The sequence below is a fragment of the Magnolia sinica genome, chromosome 1 (assembly GCF_029962835.1).
Source record: "Magnolia sinica isolate HGM2019 chromosome 1, MsV1, whole genome shotgun sequence".
Taxonomy (NCBI): domain Eukaryota; kingdom Viridiplantae; phylum Streptophyta; class Magnoliopsida; order Magnoliales; family Magnoliaceae; genus Magnolia; species Magnolia sinica.
Window position 1 is genome coordinate 124,164,393 of NC_080573.1, and position 21,032 is coordinate 124,185,424.

At 38.2% G+C, this 21,032-nt stretch overlaps 1 protein-coding gene across 1 annotated transcript in view; it reads left to right on the top strand.

Moving 5' to 3' along the window:
- Window positions 1-21,032, top strand: part of LOC131249035 (proline-rich receptor-like protein kinase PERK1) — a 39,300-nt gene extending 18,268 nt beyond the window's left edge. Inside the window, exons 3-11 of the mRNA XM_058249600.1 lie at window positions 67-447; window positions 6,016-6,102; window positions 6,185-6,255; window positions 9,675-9,754; window positions 11,474-11,621; window positions 17,037-17,183; window positions 18,982-19,197; window positions 19,963-20,069; window positions 20,930-21,032. Coding sequence (XP_058105583.1) covers window positions 67-447; window positions 6,016-6,102; window positions 6,185-6,255; window positions 9,675-9,754; window positions 11,474-11,621; window positions 17,037-17,183; window positions 18,982-19,197; window positions 19,963-20,069; window positions 20,930-21,032 — 1,340 coding nt within the window. The remainder of the gene's footprint in view (window positions 1-66; window positions 448-6,015; window positions 6,103-6,184; window positions 6,256-9,674; window positions 9,755-11,473; window positions 11,622-17,036; window positions 17,184-18,981; window positions 19,198-19,962; window positions 20,070-20,929) is intronic.

Genomic DNA, 21,032 nt, shown 5'->3' on the forward strand with positions numbered 1-21,032 from the left:
TTAAACCCAAGAGTAATTTCCGGGTTCCTAAAGAAAATGTGGATTCATTTATGATGTTTGCTGCAGGTGAATCGGCCCCTCAAGATACTAATCTTTTGCCTGATCCTGCATTGCTAAGCACCGTCTCCTCCCTCTCTTCCAACAGCATCTTCACATATGAAGAAATAAAGAGAGCAACCGATGACTTCTCAGATTCTAACTTCCTCGGAAAAGGCGGTTACGGATCTGTTCATAAAGGAGTCCTCAAACATGGGAAAAAAGTCGCGATCAAGCGCCTGGAATTTGGAGGAAGGCAAGGGGACCGAGAGTTTCAAGCAGAGGTTGAGATCATCACACGTGTCCACCACAAGCATCTTGTTTCTCTAGTCGGATACTGCATCGGCGGTTCAGAGCGGATGCTTGTTTATGATTTCGTTGCTAACAACTCCCTCAATTTTCATTTGCACGGTAAACCTACTTACTCATCCCCAAAAATGTTCACGTACACGAGCTTTAACATAAGATGCTTTCTTTCCGGCCGAAATGGTGGGATGCATCACGAAGATCACCGAAGATGAAAACCATGACGATCCATTCGTCAGGAAGGCTACACAATCAAAATCAATGGATATCCAATGGTCTTGCTCAAAGAATTTGCCTGCTCCATCTGATGACTGGATTTTCTTTTACCAATCTTTTCTTCCAATGATTTTCATGGTATCGGCCTCTATTACCATTACCATGGCTCCAGCGTTCATCTAAAGTTATCATCATCTAATCATCTAAAGTTATCATCATCTAATCCTCATTTCAATTAATTGGAGTCAATTGCATAAATCTTATTCTACCACTCTATCATCAAAGGCAATGTTTACTCAAAGCTACAAGCATAAAATATATACTTTCTAGGTTACAAGTGATAATTATGATAGCGAGTCCATTGATTAACCTTCCCTTCATGTATATCAATGTACGTATCAATGGAGTGTACACGCATAGAAGAGAAGGATAATCAATGTATTCCCTATCGTAATTATCGATAAGTTCCCATATGACATCCTGGTGTGTGTGTGTGTATGTCTCTGGCTGCCTAAGAATGTATGCACCTCCAAGAAAGAAAGCAGGGAAAGGGAATTGATCTATATATTTTTGCCATATGATCATCAGTAATTTCTGAGTAGTGGTTCGCATTCTTTCTTTTTTCTTTTTCTTTTTTTTCTATTTTTTTGTTTTTTTTTTTAACACACGCATCCACACCCCCACACACTCACCCTGTAGTGGGATTTCACTACCACTTATGAATACTCGAACCGTTGACCGGGTGTTGAAACTCCTAAGAGTCTACCACCGGAGCAAGAGTAAGGATCCACATTCAACCAACAAAACTCATCACAGTTGAATGATCAGCTTGTACTAGCAGTATATTGAATCTTGATCTATTGGGGGAACTTATGTTCTAATAATTAGAGGTCTGCACTGCTTTGGTAAGTCGCCATCAATTGCTTGGCCACACCCATGTGGTGAAACTTTGGCAAGTCACTACCATCTCATAGGACACGGATTGTGTGCTACTGGAAAATCTCTGTGGGCCCCACCATAATGTATGTATTTTATCTATAGTGTCCATCCATTTTGCCAGCTTATTTTAAGTTATGACCCCAAAAATAAGGCAGATCCAAAGTCTCAGGTGGACCATACTTTACCAAATAGTGGTGATTGAACACCTACCATTAAAAACATCTTGGGTGCTCCAAAAGGTTAGGAACAAGCTGATATGTGTGTTTTTCCTTTATCAGGTCTGCTTGACCTAATCAACCGGTTAGATGGCAAGCAAACACTACGGTGGGCTTTAGGAAGTTTTTAATGGTGGTCATTCAATAGCTACTATTTCCTGTCATGTGGTCCACCTGAGATTTAGATCTGCCTCATTATTGGGATCATGTCCTAAAATGAGCCGGCAAAATGGATGGACAGCATGGATAAAACACATACATCATGGTGGGGCCTACAACACTTTTCCAGTAGCACTAACTATTGATCAGTGTTGTGTGCTACACTGTGCAATCCGACTCCCATCCTGTAACCCCTCGATTCTCCTTTCACAAACACATCAACGACTTGACCACCTAGACCAAGGTTACTGAGCGAAGATGCGGCATCTGGTTCAGTGGCACCAGAATAGTACTCGACAACACTAGTTCTACAGTTCACATGAAACAGATCTGTAGGGCCCACCATGTTATATATGTAAATATACTATATATATGTCCATCAGGTGAAGCGCACATACAAAAGATCAGCTCAATAAGAAACTCTAGTGGCTACACCAGTGGGAACAGTGTAAAGTTGTTCTTAAAACCTCTAAGGTCATTGGCAGTGGCCCACCATTTTGAATGATTTTTGTATTTCGCTTTCATCTTGATGAGTTACACATGATTAGTGAATTTGATGGAAGACGTACACCATTGTAGCTAGTGCCACACACAAACCTATGGTTGGCATCAAATCTCCATTTTTCCATGTGGTGTGCGCCATCTGAATTTTGGATATGACTTATTTAGCCCCTGGCTCTAAACTTGAGGATAGAACATATATTGGCGTAATGCATTTCACATATTCAACATGGTGAGCCCCGCAGAACTTCAGCGTTTTAAGCACTTTGGGTGAAACTGATGTTCCAGAGGATTCGAGGTTGGTTGAGTAGATGGACGTAGGATCTGATCCTACAAGAACTTTAATTAATTCCATGTTTGGTTTGGGTGAAAACTTTGATTGATTATGGAAATGGAATCTAGTTTCTTTAGTGCAATATTTGCTTGTTTGAGAAATATAAAAGGAGGAAATTAATTTCATTTTTCAAAGTATTCCCCAGAAGGTGATCATTAAAACCTTTTCTTTCACCCATCTTTAATGTATAAGAGAAGGAATTTTTACTATAGTAACCTTGTGGTATTGCTAAAAGTCTAAAAAATCTGACCTCTCAAATATATTCTTTGGTTGGACTTTTGATCACTTTTTGAAAAATTAATTGATGACAATGCTCCTACTGAAAAATCTGGTGTCCTTGCAAAGGTTCTTTTTTCTTATTTCTTTGTTGTTTCCCTACGGCTTTTTCTTTCTTTTCAAACATGTCTTCCAAAGACCTACCAATACCATTTCGACTATATTTTTCAGCATACGCTCAACCGCCATCAATTTCTCAAGTGTATAGGCATCGCCAACAACTTCTAAGTTACTCTGACGACTACATTACCATAGTGATAGAAGTCATTGATATATGTAAGACATTTTAAAATATTTTTTTTATATATAAAATAACATTTTTTTGGTTATAGATAGAGAAGGATATTCGTGGTTGTTGTTGTCATTGGGAGCAGTGATTGTAGGAATAAATTTGAGGTAGATAAAGATAGTTGTGGTTGTTATGTGGAAGCCGATGAGAGAGATAAAATTTGAATTTTATAATAGATTGCCTTAGTTGAAGTAATTGTCTTGTGTTAAGGGTCTAGGTTGTCATTTATTAAGGATTTAGATATATGTTGTCATGTATTGAAAGTCTTGTTTGTCATGTATTAATTAAGGGTTTAGATCGTGGTTATCATGTATTAAGGACTTGGGTCATGGTTATCAGGTGTCAAAGATCTAGATTGTCATATATTACGAGTCGAGGTTGTCATATATTAAGGGTCGAGGTTGATGCACGGTAACCTAAACCCTTAACATATGACAACCTCGACCCTAACAACTTAAACCCTTGACACATGACAACAATGACCCTTAACACATAACAACCTCAATCTTGACAACCTCAGCCCCTTAATGCATGATAATCTTGACTCTTAAAACATGATAACCTTGACCATTAATACATGACAACCTCGACCCCTTAATGCATGATAACCTCAACCCTTAACACATGACAACCTTGACTTTAACCCTTAATGTTACAAGAACGCCGTTTGTGGGGCCCACTGTCAAGTATGTGTTAATGGTCAAAATTGTCATATATTAAGGGACTAGGTTATTATGTGTTAAGGGTTGTGAGGCCTACCATGGGATATGTGTCAAAGATCTACCTCGTCCATTGGATTCAGGATTTAATTTAATATCATGAGTTAAAGAATAAGTTACATCTAAAAATTTATAGCCCCCAAAAAGTTTTCATTAGTAAGTTTTCAAATTCCACTGCTTTCTATAGTCAAATAATGAGTTACATACATAGATAAGGTAAACCCCATAATAAGAAAATAATTAGGAGTGAACGGCCACCGACTACTGTTATTAGTTATTGTGAGTCATCGTAATGTATAGAATTTATCCATGCCATCTATATATTTTAACAAAACGATTTAGAGCATGAGCCGTAAAAAGGAGGCAAACCAAATGCTTCAATAGACTACACAAGAAACAATGGTGATTGAACTCCTACCGTTGAAAACTTCTTAAATGGACTACATCACAAGAAAACTTCTAAGTGCGTTCGTATATCATCTATGGGGTCCACCATCGCATATGTGTGAAATCCACTCATTTTATTAACCTTAGAATTTCATGGAATGCCATGCTTGTAAGCATGATTAACACGATCCGACAGTCACATAGACCACATCACAAAAAAAAAAAAAAAAAAGTTGTATTGAATAGACACCAATGTAAGTTATAAGATTTTGTAGGCTACACAGACATCATGTTAGCAATAAAGCATCTTCTCATGTAAATAAAGAGCTGTAAAGAAAATGAACAGATTTGATATATGTTTTAACAAGTCTAATACATAACAAATTCTGTCCACATTACTTCATTGGGATTGAATATTAAGTAACTTATTCTTCATTCATATTTTGTATAGCTTGCTGATAAAATAAAAAATAAAAAATGAATAATTTGGTTTGGAAAACTTCTAAAAACTTGTTAGCAATGAATGGCTCAAATCAAACGCATGCTTGATTGAAACCTATGAACTAAGATTCACCTTAGCTAACTTACCCACACGCAAGGTCGGAGAGGAAAAACTAGAGCAGGGCAAGTGGTGGTGCCTACAACACGTGTGACCGCACCAAAAGCATGGTGCGGATTGGCTACTCACAGGTAGAGTAGCCAGACTGCTACTGAAGTGACGTCACCAAGTTATGTGGCCCCACCATGATGTATGTTTTGTATCCACGCCGTCTATCCATATGGAGTGATCATTTTAGGGTAATATCTAAAGAATGAGTTGCATCCAAAGCTCAAGTGGACCCCACCACAGAAAACAGTGGGGAGAGTGACACCACCGTTGAAAACTTTTAAAGGCCACAAAAGTTTTTGATCAAGATGATATTTGTGTTTTCCCTTCTTTAATGTCTTTGTTAACTTTTTAACAGGTTGGATTTCGAAAAAACATGGGCCTTAAAAAGATTTCAACGGCGGGCATCAATCTTGCCGCTGTTTTCTTTGGTGGGGTCCACTAAAGCTTTGGATCTGCATGGTTCCCTGGATCATGCTTAAAATAATATCTCCAAATGAATGGACGTTGTGGATACAACGTGGGTCCACAGAACTTGGTGACGTCACTTCAGTAGCGAGTCTCGCTACTCAACCAGTCAGTATCTAATCCGCGTCCCCAGAAGCATTATTAAAATAAAAACAATAAAATAAAGGAAAAGGATGCACGAGCCAAAATCATTATTAAAAAAATAAACAAAACAGAGGAAAATGAATGGAAACCTGTTTGGCTCTGACTTAAAAATGATTTCATCGATGAAGTATAATTCCAATGACCTAAAATGAGAAGAGGTTATTTCTAAGTTGCACCCAAACAAGCCCTTAGTTGGCAGGGGAGGAGCCTTGTCGCTGCTAATGTGGGAGCCACAGCGAGTAGCAGCAGCTGGTCGACCCTATTAGGAAAGATGCGAGCACCTATGTACCAGTGTAGATGCAGGCGTCATGTGGTCCCTTGGGTCAGAGAAAGCTTCTACCTGACATTGGGTACACGTGGCAGCCAGTGCCTTTGGGTGCAGTTGCATCTACGTCTTACATGAACTTGGATTCATGCAGGTGAAGGCAGACCAACCATGAAATGGCCCATTAGATTCAAAATTGCTTTGGGTTCTGCAAAGGGACTGGCATATCTCCATACGGATTGTAAGCTCTCTCTCTCTCTCTCTCTCTCTCTCTCTCTCTCTCTCTGTTTTTGTTACTCTTACCGTGATGATTTTGATTGCAGGCGATCCTCGGATCATTCATCGTGACATTAAGTCCGCTAATATACTTCTGGATCAGAACTGGGAAGCCAAGGTAGGTTGTCTAACTTTGTTGTTTGTTGTATTCTATTATGATTATTAAAGGATTCTAGTTATAGAACTTACAAAATTAAAATAAAAAATCTAGGGGTTGTTTGGGTGCCATCCATTTTTCATTTTTTACTAGGGTCGTTTGGATGCCTGTAGATGGGGCTAACTGGTAAATGGTTTACAGTCTGTGTTTGGATGTTGAAAATTTCCTGTACTTGATTTACAGGCCGTGAATCATTTACAGCTTTCAGCCTCATTTGATTTACAGGCAAAAAGTTGTAATTTCAGGCTTTCCATTTACAGCCCAATGGTTGTTAACGGAAAGACTGACTCTCCATTTACAGAACTTAAACAATTTACAAGCTATCCAAACACAGACAATCATTTTCCTGTAAATCATTTACAGTTTACAGCCAAACAGGACAGGCTGTAAATGATTTACATTAAATCATTTATAGGCATCCATATGACCCCTAAATTTGTAAAGGGTTGTTTGCATGCCTGTAAGTGGGACATGACTTACAGATAAGTCACTTGCAGGTGGTGTTTGGGGGAGGAAATTCACCTGTAAGTCAGTTGCAGGCAAAACTGCCTGGAAACTTCATGGAGCTAGGGTTATGACTTGCAATTTAAAAACTTAGGCATTCAAACGACCCTTACCTGACACGGCCATGCTAGAAAGGCTGATTCCCCCACCTCTTTTCTTTTTTTTCTTTTTTTTAAATAATTTTAAAAATGGGGTTAGCAAGGCCTTGCTTGACTGCTTATCACGAACGTGTTAAAATGTGGGATGTTTTCGAAAATCCAAACCGTTCATCAGACTCACCATCATAAAAGACACAAATGTGAAATTTCAGGCCTGTTGGATACATAAATGGGTACATCTCGTATTTAATTCTAGCCATTGATATGCTTTTGACAGGCACTGGCACAGGTGTGTCACCGCTTGTCAAGAGATAATTGCATTAAGATACCATTTTAGTGGCATCCAAACACATCCTCCAACTTCATGAAAATTTGTTTAGGTACCATCAGTGTTCGAATTATCTCCGATATTATCTTTATCTCCAACTCAGTGTTACCGATAACACTGGTAGCGATACCGATAACGCTGTTGGTATTAGAAATTCTAGGTATTAGCAAATGCATTGCTAAGTATCGCCAACGTATCAATATCGCTAATATAATCGCCAAAATTTTCAACTATGTAAATTCTAGGTGTCACTTATATTACCAATGCAATAATATCGCCAATGTATCGTCAATATTTTTTACTATGTAAATTCTAGGTAATGTTTGTATCATAAGTGTATCGACGATATTTCAATAATATCGGCAACAAATTGATATCATCAAAATTTTGTTTATTAGAAAATTTTTTATTTTAGTTTTTTTTTTCATGGGCACATGGTTGTATGTAGTGTTTAATTTGTCATTGATAATATTGATAATATCTCGATATTATCAACATCGCAATATGCGCGATATCGAAACCACAATCTTCCGTTTCCTTTCCAAATAATGATGATTTCTTGGTGAAATATCACGTGTTGTTAATATTTTGCTATATCAATGGATGTTTGGATGGAAGGTTGATGCAGGACATAGAAAATTAAATATGATATGCAAGATTTCAGGCTTAGATCCTACCAATTCAGAAACAATCACACAAATTTCACGTCCCACATGAAAATCCAAACATTCAATTAAAAAGGAGTATTTATGCGGGTCCAAGCCGACACAGGCTAGGACTGGACCAATAAAAATTATAAACCAAATGATGTCAAAGGGAAATAAAATCAACTACTCATGTATAAAAATCAGTCCCTAATCCAAGGGATTCCCTAATTTCAATTCAAGGAACCCTAAGGTGATAAAAAGGGGCAAATCAATTAGGGATCATGTAATCTAGGGTTAGGATTCATGAAAAACGGCTATGAGAGGATAAAAGAGGATAAAAACCTGAGCCAAAAGATGATCCTGCGTGTGGACAGCAACAATGGCCCAGACGGACGTGCGTGTGATCCCGGCCGCACGTGTGTGGGGCCCACTATTCAGAAAAAGGCCACCTTGGCCATGGTTGGCTAGGGATGGACTCCAAAACTCCCAAATCTCAGCTCAATCCGATGTACGGTTTGTGCGTGGTGTTCCGCCGAAGTTTCAGCTCGCCTGCGGGCCGAAATCTGAAAATCTGCTGTAATGAAGAAATATGATGTAACAAAAGGACAAATTCGAAGTACGGATGGTGGGGAAAGATGGAAAAAAAAAATAATGGAAGATGGGGGTGAATTGGGATCGATGTGGCTTCGCACCACGGTAGTTAGCCCTTCGAAAAGGGAGGGCTTCGCACCCACTTTTGAATTCTTCCACAACTCACGAAGAGAGCAGAAAAATAAGCAGAAATTTTTTATCAACTTCAATTAATGAAAAGAACTACAAGGGGTGCCTATTTATAGAGAGAACCCTATACCTAAAAACTCACATCATGTGCAACACCTATTACTTGGCGATGAAGTAAACTAAAATAAAAACCAAACAAGGAAATCTAAAGCGTTCACGATGTTCTAAATAATAAAATAAGCAAAACCTAAAATATAAAACCAATCCGACGAGTGGGCCACGATCATGAGATCCCATGGTAGGCTTTTCTTAACTATCGAGCCACTTTTCTGAACCAAAACTTGACTTCTAGCTAGGAGGCCCTCCCTGGACGTCGTTATCGATCCAGATCGATGTTGGGGTCCTCCTTCTACGTACGTACGTGCGTAAGGGGGCGGCGTGAGTGCGCGTGTGCGCGTGATGTCCCCATCAAAGGTTGGATGGTTAAATAGGCCGGATGGGATGGTTGGACTGATTTCTTACAACAACACATACTTTTAAGGCCCCATTAAATGGAAACTTGTTATGTATGCATTCTTTTTGCAATTTATTTTAATTTCTAAATATGCAAATATGTGCTTTTAACATCTCTTCAAGTTTCGCTGAAAATTCCACCGTTTTTCCCATGTTTCCCCGCATTTCCGGTTATCAACGATATTATCGGCGATATTGATATTGTTTCCGTATCTCTGACAAGCAAAACTTGTAACGATACCGATACTTCGAACACTGGGAACCATTGAGAATACAAACTCAACATTTTTGTAAATTTCATTGTTCCATTAGTCTTAGATCTTGATATTGTTATTGCATTGTGTTGTAGGTTTATTCGATGGTTAAGGAAAGCAGTCATCTAGTTCATATAAAGGGACTTAGGCTATCTAGTTTAATATGATAGCAGTACCTTATGAGCTCTAATATAGTAAAGTGCACAATATCCTTTTTAAATGGGAACATTAAAATAACAAGGAAGAATTTTATTTTTTTTACTTGATGGAGGTGTTGATTTGAGCATTGGCTAACCAAGCTGGACTTCTTGTGTAGATCGCGGACTTTGGGCTTGCAAAGATTTTTCCCCACGATGAAACACACATTGAAGTCAGTCGAGTAGCGGGAACTTTTGGGTAAGCTCCATTCCTTTCATTCTCACAAAAAGCATAGGTTAGAAATTTGATCATGTTTCCACTGATTTGAAGCCAAAGAGGTCCAAATAACTTTGGTTGATAGCTAGTTTTGGTCGAATCAAAGAGACCCAACTGCCTTGATTTTGGTTTCTGATTCTTTCATTTTCATGAACTACTCGGAACTATCATTTCTGATCAACTAGTCCAATTCCACTGGTTTTTCTCAAATCCCATACACCTTTTTGGTCTGAGTTTTGCGTCTGACTCATCTTGGTCTTCACAAGGAAAGCTATGTTTTCAAGCCATTTCGATGTGCAACCGAGTTTAATTGTGAATGTTCAGTCTAATCAAGAGGAAATGACCAAACAGTTACCTTCTATACATAATGAGTAAGCTGACCTCAAATTGTAATTATGTTCCTTTCATGTCCAACTTGAAAGTAAATACTTGTGGTTTGAAACCTAGTCCTTTGATGCGAATGGTAAGGAAGGTAATTTAAAGTGAGGCTGGTTCATCTACAACTGTTGTAGATGAAAATTTTGTGCAATTACCTGTTTAGGGCCCACCATGGTGTCTACATCATTCAACCTGTCCGGCAGGGTCACCCACGATAAAAATAGGATGCCAAAAGTAAAGCCGATTCAATCATTAGGTGGGACACCATGGAAAACAATGGACAGCCATCGAAAGCATGTGCATTTCTGATGTAGAGCGGGTTGCAGACACTTTCATGGCAAAGATGGACCAGAGAAGGCCCGATCATAGGCGGAAATGATCCGGATTGTCAGAACCTTAAATTAGTCATATCTCGCAAACCGGGATGAGTTTTTCAACATATTATATATTATTTTGGGGTAGGAGGACCTACTTAAGCCAACCAACCCGACGATGCGGTTGTGCATGCTGGATTTGCGAGATTCCATCAAATTGATGGTCAAAAATCCCGTTTAGTTTCATTTTTACTATAAATAATGAGTTTTAATTCGAGTATAACTTTTGATCCTTTGAGTTGTAGAAGTCGTGCCCAATATAAAAAGGGCTTGGAAAAGTTAGGAGAATAACGTGGTTGGTCCAAATTGGACATTTACTATTTTTAGCCGAAAACCACAAAGTCTAGTAGGAATAGAGGTCGTCTATTAAGTCATGTTTTTAGGGTGTTTGAGTTGGAGTCTAAGTCTAAAACTCCATCCTAGGTTTGAGTTCCTTATTTAAAGAGTTGTAATTTCATTTTTTTATGATCAATCAAGTTATTTCGAATTATTCCTGCTTTTATCCCTCGTGGATTCAAGGAAGCTCAGTGAGGAGTCTAGAGAACTCCATGAATTCGGAGTAATTATCCCCCGAGGAAGACAGTGATTGACCTCATCACGCCCCTCTATGCAATTTCAGGAATGTGAACAAGTTATTCTACATATATAAATACATTTTACACGCATATGGATAAGTTTTGTAGGTTAAGCTTAAGCTACAACAAAAGGTTCTGGCCTCATTTCAATTTGGTGATTTCCACTTTATTGAACTAATTGATGGAATTCAATTATGTAGTGCTTCTGACACCAAAGTACTAACCTTAAAAGTGCTTGATAAAATCTGCTAATATCTTCATTGTTATTAAAGAGCCACAGGGAAAAAAAGACCCATGCTAAAATAGCTAGCTTGCATTAATCTTCTTGACCTTTTGCATTTTCGTACTGTACTGACATGCTCGCCATACCACAGGTATATTCCTCCAGAATATGGAGCCAATGGTCAGCTCACAGCCAAATCAGATGTCTTCTCTTTTGGGGTTATACTTCTGGAGCTGATAACAGGATTCCTTCCTTGTTTTAAGCTCCAAGGTTCCAGGGCTACTAACTTGGTAGACTGGGTTAGTATAGACTCTTTGCTTGTTGTGCAGCTTTTAATTTGGAAACTGGAGACCATATGTGCTTCAGAACTTGGGTTGTCAACAAGTGAAGTTCAAGTTGGGTGCTAGAGTATCCATGCCCGGCTGTTCAAGTCCGGGTCTCTTTTGAGGACCTGGAACCAGATTCAACTGAGTTTGTATCTTACATGAGCTCTTTTCTATCCATCCCCATGAAAACAAATAATTAAATTGGATTTTTTTTTTTCTCAACCCATCTATCTGATTTTAATCATTGGTGATTCAATTGGAAAAGAAACATGGATTTCTCTTATGATGATCAAATTCGCGTCTCTTTAATCAATGAGATATTTGCTAAACCTTTTTGTTACTCGTTGTTGATTTGATTGATTTAGAGATCAAATTCTGTCGTTATAGGAAAACATATTTATAGTAATGATAATATGATGTCCAAGTAGGAAATTCTTGAAACCATTATATATGATTCATTACCTTATAAATCCTCAATATTCGAAGAAGTGTGAGATTGGCGAATCTATCCTATCGAGTCACTTGCGACTTTTTCGGGTCATTAGAATAGCTTATTTGGTTAATGATTCATTTTATTTTGTTTTGGTATTGGTAATCTAATTAAAGACTCTTCTTTAGTTGTTAGTTGTTAGTTAATTTTGAGAAGACACGGAAGTGTAAGGTATTCAAAACTTTAGATTTTAATATTTATAAGATCCCCATGTAGATACAATCAAATTCCTAAAATTATACACAAATTTATTGTAGAGATCTAACCTCATATTTGACTCTTGATCTTGTGATGATTTGCCGATGACTCTTTTCTAATGTAGGAGATCTCTCCCCATCTATCCCAATGAGAGCAGAGAACAGAGACCTGTGTCATGCACCCACTGTAGGGCTGGGCACACACAATGAAGAACTGTCCACAAGGTGGACCCCACATGTGTGCATGTATGAGTGGAGTCTTTCTCCTTTTCTTCTTTCTCCTCTTCTCTCACACCAGATTTCCAAAGGGAGAGGGCTTGCATCTAAGCTCTCTATTGCCCTCTCTTTCCTTGGGATATTCAGAGGGATGCACCATTAAGATGTTCCTCACCCCTACAAACTTCAATAATGCCCTAAATTATTAAGAGTCTATAAACCTGCTTTTTCCATGCGCATAAATTGACCCATTCCCTCCTCTACCATGTGGCACCCACTCTTGAACATAATCTCATGCCGACTTAAGAGATGGACCACAAGATCTCAACAATCGGATATCAATCAAAAACAATAAAACATTTTTAACGATTAAAACAAAATATCAATGATTTAAAACCTTTAATTAAACATATAAAACCTTTTTAAGTGCCAGACCCAGCTAGAAAACCACTTGGTGGATGGTTCGATCACCAAGTTTTAAGTCACTATTAAGTTCTTGAGTGAACTATTGTATCCCATATTGGAGCATGTGAGTTTTGACCACATCCTAATGCATGCACCTAGCCACACTCATGTGTGAATTGTCAACCACTAAATTAACCTTACAGGATGTGCCAAAGTACAAATGCTAGAACTGTGAAGTCTCAAAATGACTGCAAGTTTAAGGATTAGCCAAAGCTAATGCATGATCAAATCATTTTGATATGGATATGATGGGCCTCCAAGAGTAGAGACTTAATGGTATCCTCCAATGCAAGTGCTTAGATAGTTCTAAACACAATAACCTGCACATCATGAATGCTCACATTTCTGTGTCGCGTAGGGCTAAGGCACCAAAAGCACGATGGTGGGGACTTTCCATCCTAATTCGTTGTTGGTTCCCACATGTAGGATGGCTGCATGACAATTCACGAATTCCCCAATCTCACTATTGTGGTCATCGAATTTAGGGGATTGAGATCCATAAAACACAATTCTCCCTTGGTTGGTGGCCATTGTGCCCAAACTCGCCTTTCCTTGGGAGAATTAGAGGAACCCCTCCCTTTAACCATTAAAACCATAGATGATTTGAAGTTTTTCTACACATTAATTATAACATGCAAAGTATTTATCAAACATAGGTGGTCAACTAGATCCATGATAGGCACACACCACCAACATGGGTGTCATCAGTACTGAGAAGCTTGGTTTTCAGTTAGGTTTGGGTCTAGTATGGTATGGGTCAAATATGGACATTTACATGGTCGGGCCCACATGATGGATAGTATAGATTGCACACACATGTGACACCCGCATGGTGTTTAAATGGGTTTTTTAATGTGTGTGTGGCTTAGCAAACCTCATTATGTTGCTAGAAAAATTAGTCTATATTTAAGATATAATAATTTATTAAAAGTAATATTGCTAGACCTGATTTTAACCCCATCCACTTGAACTAAATGGACTTGAACTAAACTAGTCTTGATTTTTACCAGGTCCAAAATGGTGAACCCGAATTTAACCATATTTCTAAACGTGCTTGAGAAATTGGACCCATAACTTTTAAAATGGGTCTATCATTTGGGTAAAGGTAGTGTGGGTATCTATTGACAACAAATGTATTCAGAACATGGTTAAAAGACTTGGCAATCCTGAGTTGAGTTGGCCCAAAAGATTCAGTCTGAGTCGAGGGTGACTTCTATTGCCTATGTAACACCCGTTCCTTACATCAAGCTTGCTCCTCAATACTAAAGCCCAAGGGCCAAAAATCAGCCAAATAGAGAACTAACGCAGGCCACACCACAGGGAATAATGAGGATGTTATGCTAACCATAGGTTTGTATGTTGGGCCACCATGGAGTGTAATTTTCATCCTGTTCATCAAGTGTGGCTCACAAGGATGAAGGCAAAAAAAATTCAGCCTGATCCACGACTTAGGCAGACCACACCACATCAACTCACAGGTTTGAGGTACAGTTTTACATTGTTCTCATTAACGTGGCCCTTATAAGTTTTTATTAGGTTGATCTTTTTAATGTAAGGTCAGTATATGGGTTTTCTCCTAAAGGACAGTGGATTTCACATATACAACATCGTGGGACCCAAGGAGCTTGTGTGTTTCTACATAGGTGTTGTAGACTTGTAATCATAGACGATTTTGGTATTAAAAAAATCTCCCCCACATCAAGAAGAGTGTAGTAGAGAATGACAAAGGGAAAGCCATGGAGATGTGGAGGAGACATGTAGCGAGAGAGAGAGAGAGAGAGAGAGAGAGAGAGAGAGAGAGACGTGGGGAAGACATGTAGTGCAGGCATTGTTTAGAGTATCGGTATTGTTATGTGTTGGTCACTAGAAATATGGAAACATGTATGTACCGACATCGTCAACATTCAAAAAAATATTGGTGTCTGAGGGAAACATTGGATGAAAGGTAGAATTTTTAGTGAAACTTCAGGAGATGTTAAAAGACACGTATTTACACATTTAGAAATCAAAATATTGCAACAAAATAAATAAATAAATAACTCCACACAATAAGTTTCCGTTTTATAGGGACTGTGTTGTCGGAAAAATCATTGTAAAATCAATATATAAAATTTGTATTCAATCAATAGGTTAGCCAACACTCATTAACTTCTAAAATTTTCATATTAATTAACAGTGAAAAACATGTTTTTTCTAATAAAAATAGAAAATTAGGATATCACCATTTTCTCATTTTTTACTTAAATGTTAACTATTTCACCACAAATCCATATATATGCATGGATTTCCATTGCAATCTACGGTAACATTTTAAATAAAAAAGTTTCTATAGATTTTTCATCATCTTTGAGTTCTAGCCCATTTTCGTTTCGAGTAGAGATATCCTCCAAAATTCTAACTTTGATTCAATAAAAACTAAAGAGTAACTGAGATTACCCGTGAAAAAAAAAATCCAAAAAAAAAAAAATGAAAAATGAAAATTTTTGGGAATTTTAGAAATTTTCAATTTTCGCTAATTTACGAATGTTTTTTAAAAAAAAAAATTTAATGCATCAGGGACATTATTGATAGTATTGCCGATTCCAATGAACTTTTATAAAGGATTCTTCTTAAATTATGGTTGATATTAATAATATCGCTAAATATCACCAATGGTGATGATATAAATTTTGGCATTATTTGAAAAAATTTAACCTTCTAGCAATATTTTTATCATTGACCTGGCGATATTGATAATATCAGCAATGTTATCAATAATATTGTTGCCAGCTCATTTTAGGGCATGAGCCAAAAAAGGAAGCAGATCCAAAGCTCAAGTGGACCACACCATGGGAAACATTGGGGATAATGACACCTATTGTTGAAACATTTCTACAGCCTGCCATAATTGTTTATTTGCCATGGGAAACATTGGGGATAATGATATCTAATGTTGAAACGTTTCTAGGGCCCACCATAATGTTTATTTGCCATCCAACTTGTCATAAGGTCACTCGGACCTGGATGAAGGGAAAAGACAAATATCAGCTTGATCTAAAACTTTTGTGGCCCCTAAGATTTTTTCTTTAATGGTGAGCGTTCAATCATCATCATTTCATGGGTGTGGTCCACTTGAGCTTTTGATCTGTGAGCTGGAAAAATGGATGGATGGTGTGGATAAAACACATACGTCACAATGGGCCCCACAATGCCCAACATCACCTAATTGAGTGGTGTTGGGGCCACCACCCAATCTGCTCCATTGTGTGTGTGTGTGTGTGTGTGTGTGTGTGTGTGTGTGTGTGTGTGTAAGAGAGAGAGAGAGAGAGAGAGAGAGAGAGAGAGAGAGTTGCAAAATGACTTCATGACTACAGGATCGAAAGCCGGCCGAAAAATTCGGTCAAGAGGCAAAATGGCCTGACTTTTACTACAGCTTTTGACAGTCATAACTGTAATACTGCTTATTGGATTCGCGTGTACGGTGTACAATATATTGTTGGAAAGCTATCGACTACATCTTGGCCAATCAACCATGGTTCATTGGCCCTCAAATGTCTTCACAAAAATCAATCTTTTCAAGAATTGATAGGAAGAGGGATGGTTGAAAGAGAGGTACGGGTTGGAAAAGAAGATGTGTGATGTAGATGAAAGGAGAGGGAAGAGAATGGATCCACTTGTTTTTTTTTTTTGTTTTAATATTTTTACTTTAATATCAAACCTTTTGTTGCCTAGATGTTATTTGGTGTGGATTATCACTGTCACAAAGCAAAGTGGTACTGAGATGCTTCCATTACAAAATAATCTACTATGTTTTTTTTTTTTTTTTTTTAACACACCTCCACACACTCACACCGTAGTGGGATTTCACCACCTATGGGTACTCGAACCCTTGACTAGGTGTTGAAACTCCAGAGAGTCTACCACCTCAGCAAGAGTAAGGACCTGTAGTGTGTGTGTGAAGATTAAATAACCTATTCAATATTGAAAAAGAAAATATTAAGACTTGCCATTTCTACTTGTTTTTGGCCTCTGATGCTGCAGGTGAAACCTCATCTAGTAGATGGCGACTACAAAAAGTTTATCGATCCATACTTGGTAGGTTTTGATGGTGATGAGATGATACGGCTTATCAAGTGTGCTGCTGCTTGTGTTCATCATGATCCCCAAAGTCGACCAACAATGAGTCAGGTGTGGCTTTCAGTAATTATTTTCAGTGTTTTCAGTAGCACTCATAGCATAGCTAAAACGCTATGTAACGTATGCAGGTAGCGTAGTTCCCTGGTAGCGTAAGCTATGGAGCACGTACTGTAAGCTGTAGAGCATGTAGTGCAGGCAGTGTATGCTACCTGAAATCTGTTTTTTCTTTCTTTCTTTCTTTCTTCTAAGCTACTTCAACACTGATTTTAAAATGGTGGTGACTCATCCCCATAACATGTGGCACTACATTAGATCAATCCAGGCCATCCAAATTGTGGTCCATATCATGGATAGGGCACTTAGATCAATTCAAACCATCCAAATTGTGGTCCATATAGTGAATTTGTGATGTTTTAATTTTATTTAAAAAAAAAAAAAAAAGAGGTCACACTTATAGATATCTAAAGACAAAGAGACAGAGGGATTTGGTGTGAAAATATGTGGTTGACGATCCAGATTCGCAATCAAGAACTCAAAGGAATTATGCATTTTGTAAATTTTATCATATTTTTCTATTATTTTAATTAGAAAATATTAAGTATCGTGCAGCTTACGCTACACGCTATAAAGGGCCGAAGGCTACACTATATGCTACACACTATTTAAAACACCGATTATTTTAAGGAAAATGTTATTTTAAAAACATTTTCGTCATAATAATTAACATTGCAAACAGTTGAAAATGGGCCTCACATAATGTATGCATGACATCCAACTCATTCATCAGATACACCCACTTTATGGGTAGTCCAAAAATCATTCAGATCCAATCATTAGTTGGTCACACCATGGAGAACAATGGTAGGGGATTCCCACCACAGAAAATCCCCATATTTAGTATGGGATCCATAGAGGTGTCTGTATGTCATCCAATACATGCATCAGGTGTGCCCCACCTTGATGAATTAATGCTAAACAGATCAGTCAAATCCAACCATCACGTATGCCCCACCATTTGAGTTTGTATATATGGGCTTTGTTCCATTGTTTTCTCTGTGGGCTTCTTAACATTGTTTTCTCTAGTGTGGGGGCCTACCATAGTTTGTGTGAGTGTGCCATCTAATCCATGCATCAGATGCACCCCACCTTGGGGTTGGAACACCCCAAAAAACCAGCCCAATTAAAAATGGTAAGGTGGGCCCCACCACTTGAATTGTATGTTTTTGGCATTTTTTTCAGTGTTTTCAATGGTGCGGCCAACCTGATGATTGGGTTGGCATGATTTGTGGGAATGTCATTTTCATGGAGGAGCTGCTATTGGATGAGTTGGATGTCATGCACACACCACATGAGGGCCATTCTCAACTGTTTGCACCATAACCGGGCAAAAACGTTTTCATAATAGCATTTCCCATTTCTTTATATCAACCACAGGTTTGTGTGAAAGATTGGAATTGCTGGAACTGTGCTGCTGTGGCTACAGGGAAGAGTTGCCAACCCAATTATAATCTCCCTTGCATGCACAATATCCAGGTCATTCATCAAGTGGATACCACTATGTTTATACCATGATCCAAAGCTCATGCCTGAAATGTCACCAAAAGGGCTGTTGTGTATGTTGAATATGGATAACTATCATTCTATTTCTTCTAACCATCCATTATTTTCTTCACATACAGAGTAGCCTACCTGATGCACACATGCCACTGACAGCTACAATTAGGATCTCTTGCACCCATTCCAAATCGATGTGAATAGAGTAGGAATCAGATATTGAGATGGTCACTCTTGCCAGTAGCCATACATCCATTTCTCAGTTGTCATTTTAATGCAACTTGAAATGATACAGGTAGTTCTGGTCTTAGATGGGCACAAACCTGTTGACATTCTGGAGGAAGACGTTGCAGCTGCAGATGACATCCAACGTTCCTTGACCATGAACCCAGCCATCTTGTACAAAGGCACTAAAACTAAAGAAGAAGACAGTGGATCAACTGCGACCAAAACACTCAACCCATCCACGTCAGGCAGACCAACCCCAGGAAGACATGAAATGGGAGCGACAGTATGACAAAGACATTCGGCTTGAAGCCCACATACATGCTTTTGGCAGTGTCACTTTATTTACAGTAAGCTTGTTGGTTGCTGTATGCTGTTGTGTTTTTGTTATTTTGTCTGGTTTGATTGTTTGAAGTTGGATTGAATTTGGCAAGTTTGATTGGTTTTTATTGATATATAGAATATGGCTTGGTCATTTGAAGTTGGTTTGAATTTTGGAAATTTGATCGGATTCTGTGTATAGTATATGGCATGGTTGTTTGAAGCAAGATTTGATTCAGAGAGTTTTGATTGGATTCTGCTGATGGTATATGACTTGGTTTTTTGAAGTTGGATTTATTTTTGGAATTTTGATTCATTTCTGTTGATAATATGTCTTGGTGGATTGAATTTGGGAACTTCAATTGCATTCTGGTGATAGTAAGGGCTTGTGTTTGAAATTGGATCGAATTTTATGTTAGACATGTTGTGGACTTTAGAGCATCAGGGCATGAACGCACACTATAGCTTCTAAAGGCCACAACTTTGTGACCAGTTATCAGATTCTCGCGTATAATATGTCGTTGGAAAGCGAAGCATATAAAGTTCTGTTTTGGTTCAAAACTTACTATTTTTATATTTTTATTAAGTTACTACTAATTTTGAATATATATATATATATATATATCAGTCGAATTTGGAGTTTAGGGCGGCTTTGCTTATATAAACAACACCAAGTACATTGTAAATAACAATTTATTCAATAAGATTAGTTTTATTCTTGTTCTTTTAGAGCTTTTCTTTCCCTTACGGCTTCAAGGTTTTGTATAGAAAGAAGGCAGTGATCTTCCTCCATGTACCTGTGACATTAGAATCTGGGAATTTTAATTGGATTCTGTTGTTGGTATATCACCTAGTTTTTTGAAGTCATATTTTGCGAATTTGATTGGTTTCTATGGAAAACATGTGGCTGCTTGGGTTGTTTGAAGTTGGTTCAAATTTGGGGAATTCGATTTGACTCTGTTGATAGTACACCAACAAATTTCTGTTTAAAAGCTGTTCTGCCTTGTTGAATCTATCCAAAGGACGATTGAAGAAGTTCATAGCATCTAATAATTAGCATATTCCTCTGGGACTGTATTAGTCGCTAGTATCATGATTCGCCCCATCCTACAGTTCGATCAGCCAGGCCCATGTGAGGCTGCATGTTGGACCCAACTCAGCCTGCATGTTTGAATGTTCAATTGATCTCAACTGCAATTCCTTTTTTAAAAAAATTACACACGCACTCACACCACAGTGGGATTTCACCACAATGGGTACTCACATCCATGACCTTATGTTGAAACTCTTGTGAGTCTACCACCGAGGCATGTGTAAGGACCCACGATTCATTTAATTCATTCTACAGGAAATAACCAAAGTGGGGATTGCACCAAGTTCGCAGATCCGGATATGTCACCCAACTTTAATTGCATTTTGGGGGTTAATCCGGATGTGTCAAACCCACAACTGATCTGTTTGGAATTCCTGATTTTTTTTAGAGGGAAACCGACTGAAACCCTTCTTCTTCACTCAAAACTTTTTGGTGGGACCCATTACTACTCTTTGGCCATTACATTCTTCGACATTCTATTCAATTCTACGGCATTTCATTCTTCTCAGCCCTTCTTCTTCAAAGCTTTCTCGATGGAATCGACCACCACTATCCGGCGTTCCATTCTCCCACATTCCATTATCTGGCATTCTTTTCTCTGAAGAATGATCATTAGGGTTTTCTCCATTCCATTATCCGTCGTTCTTTTCTTCGACGATCCCAATGGAAATAAAGTTGAGGAAGAAGTGGAGGAAATAAAGGAATAG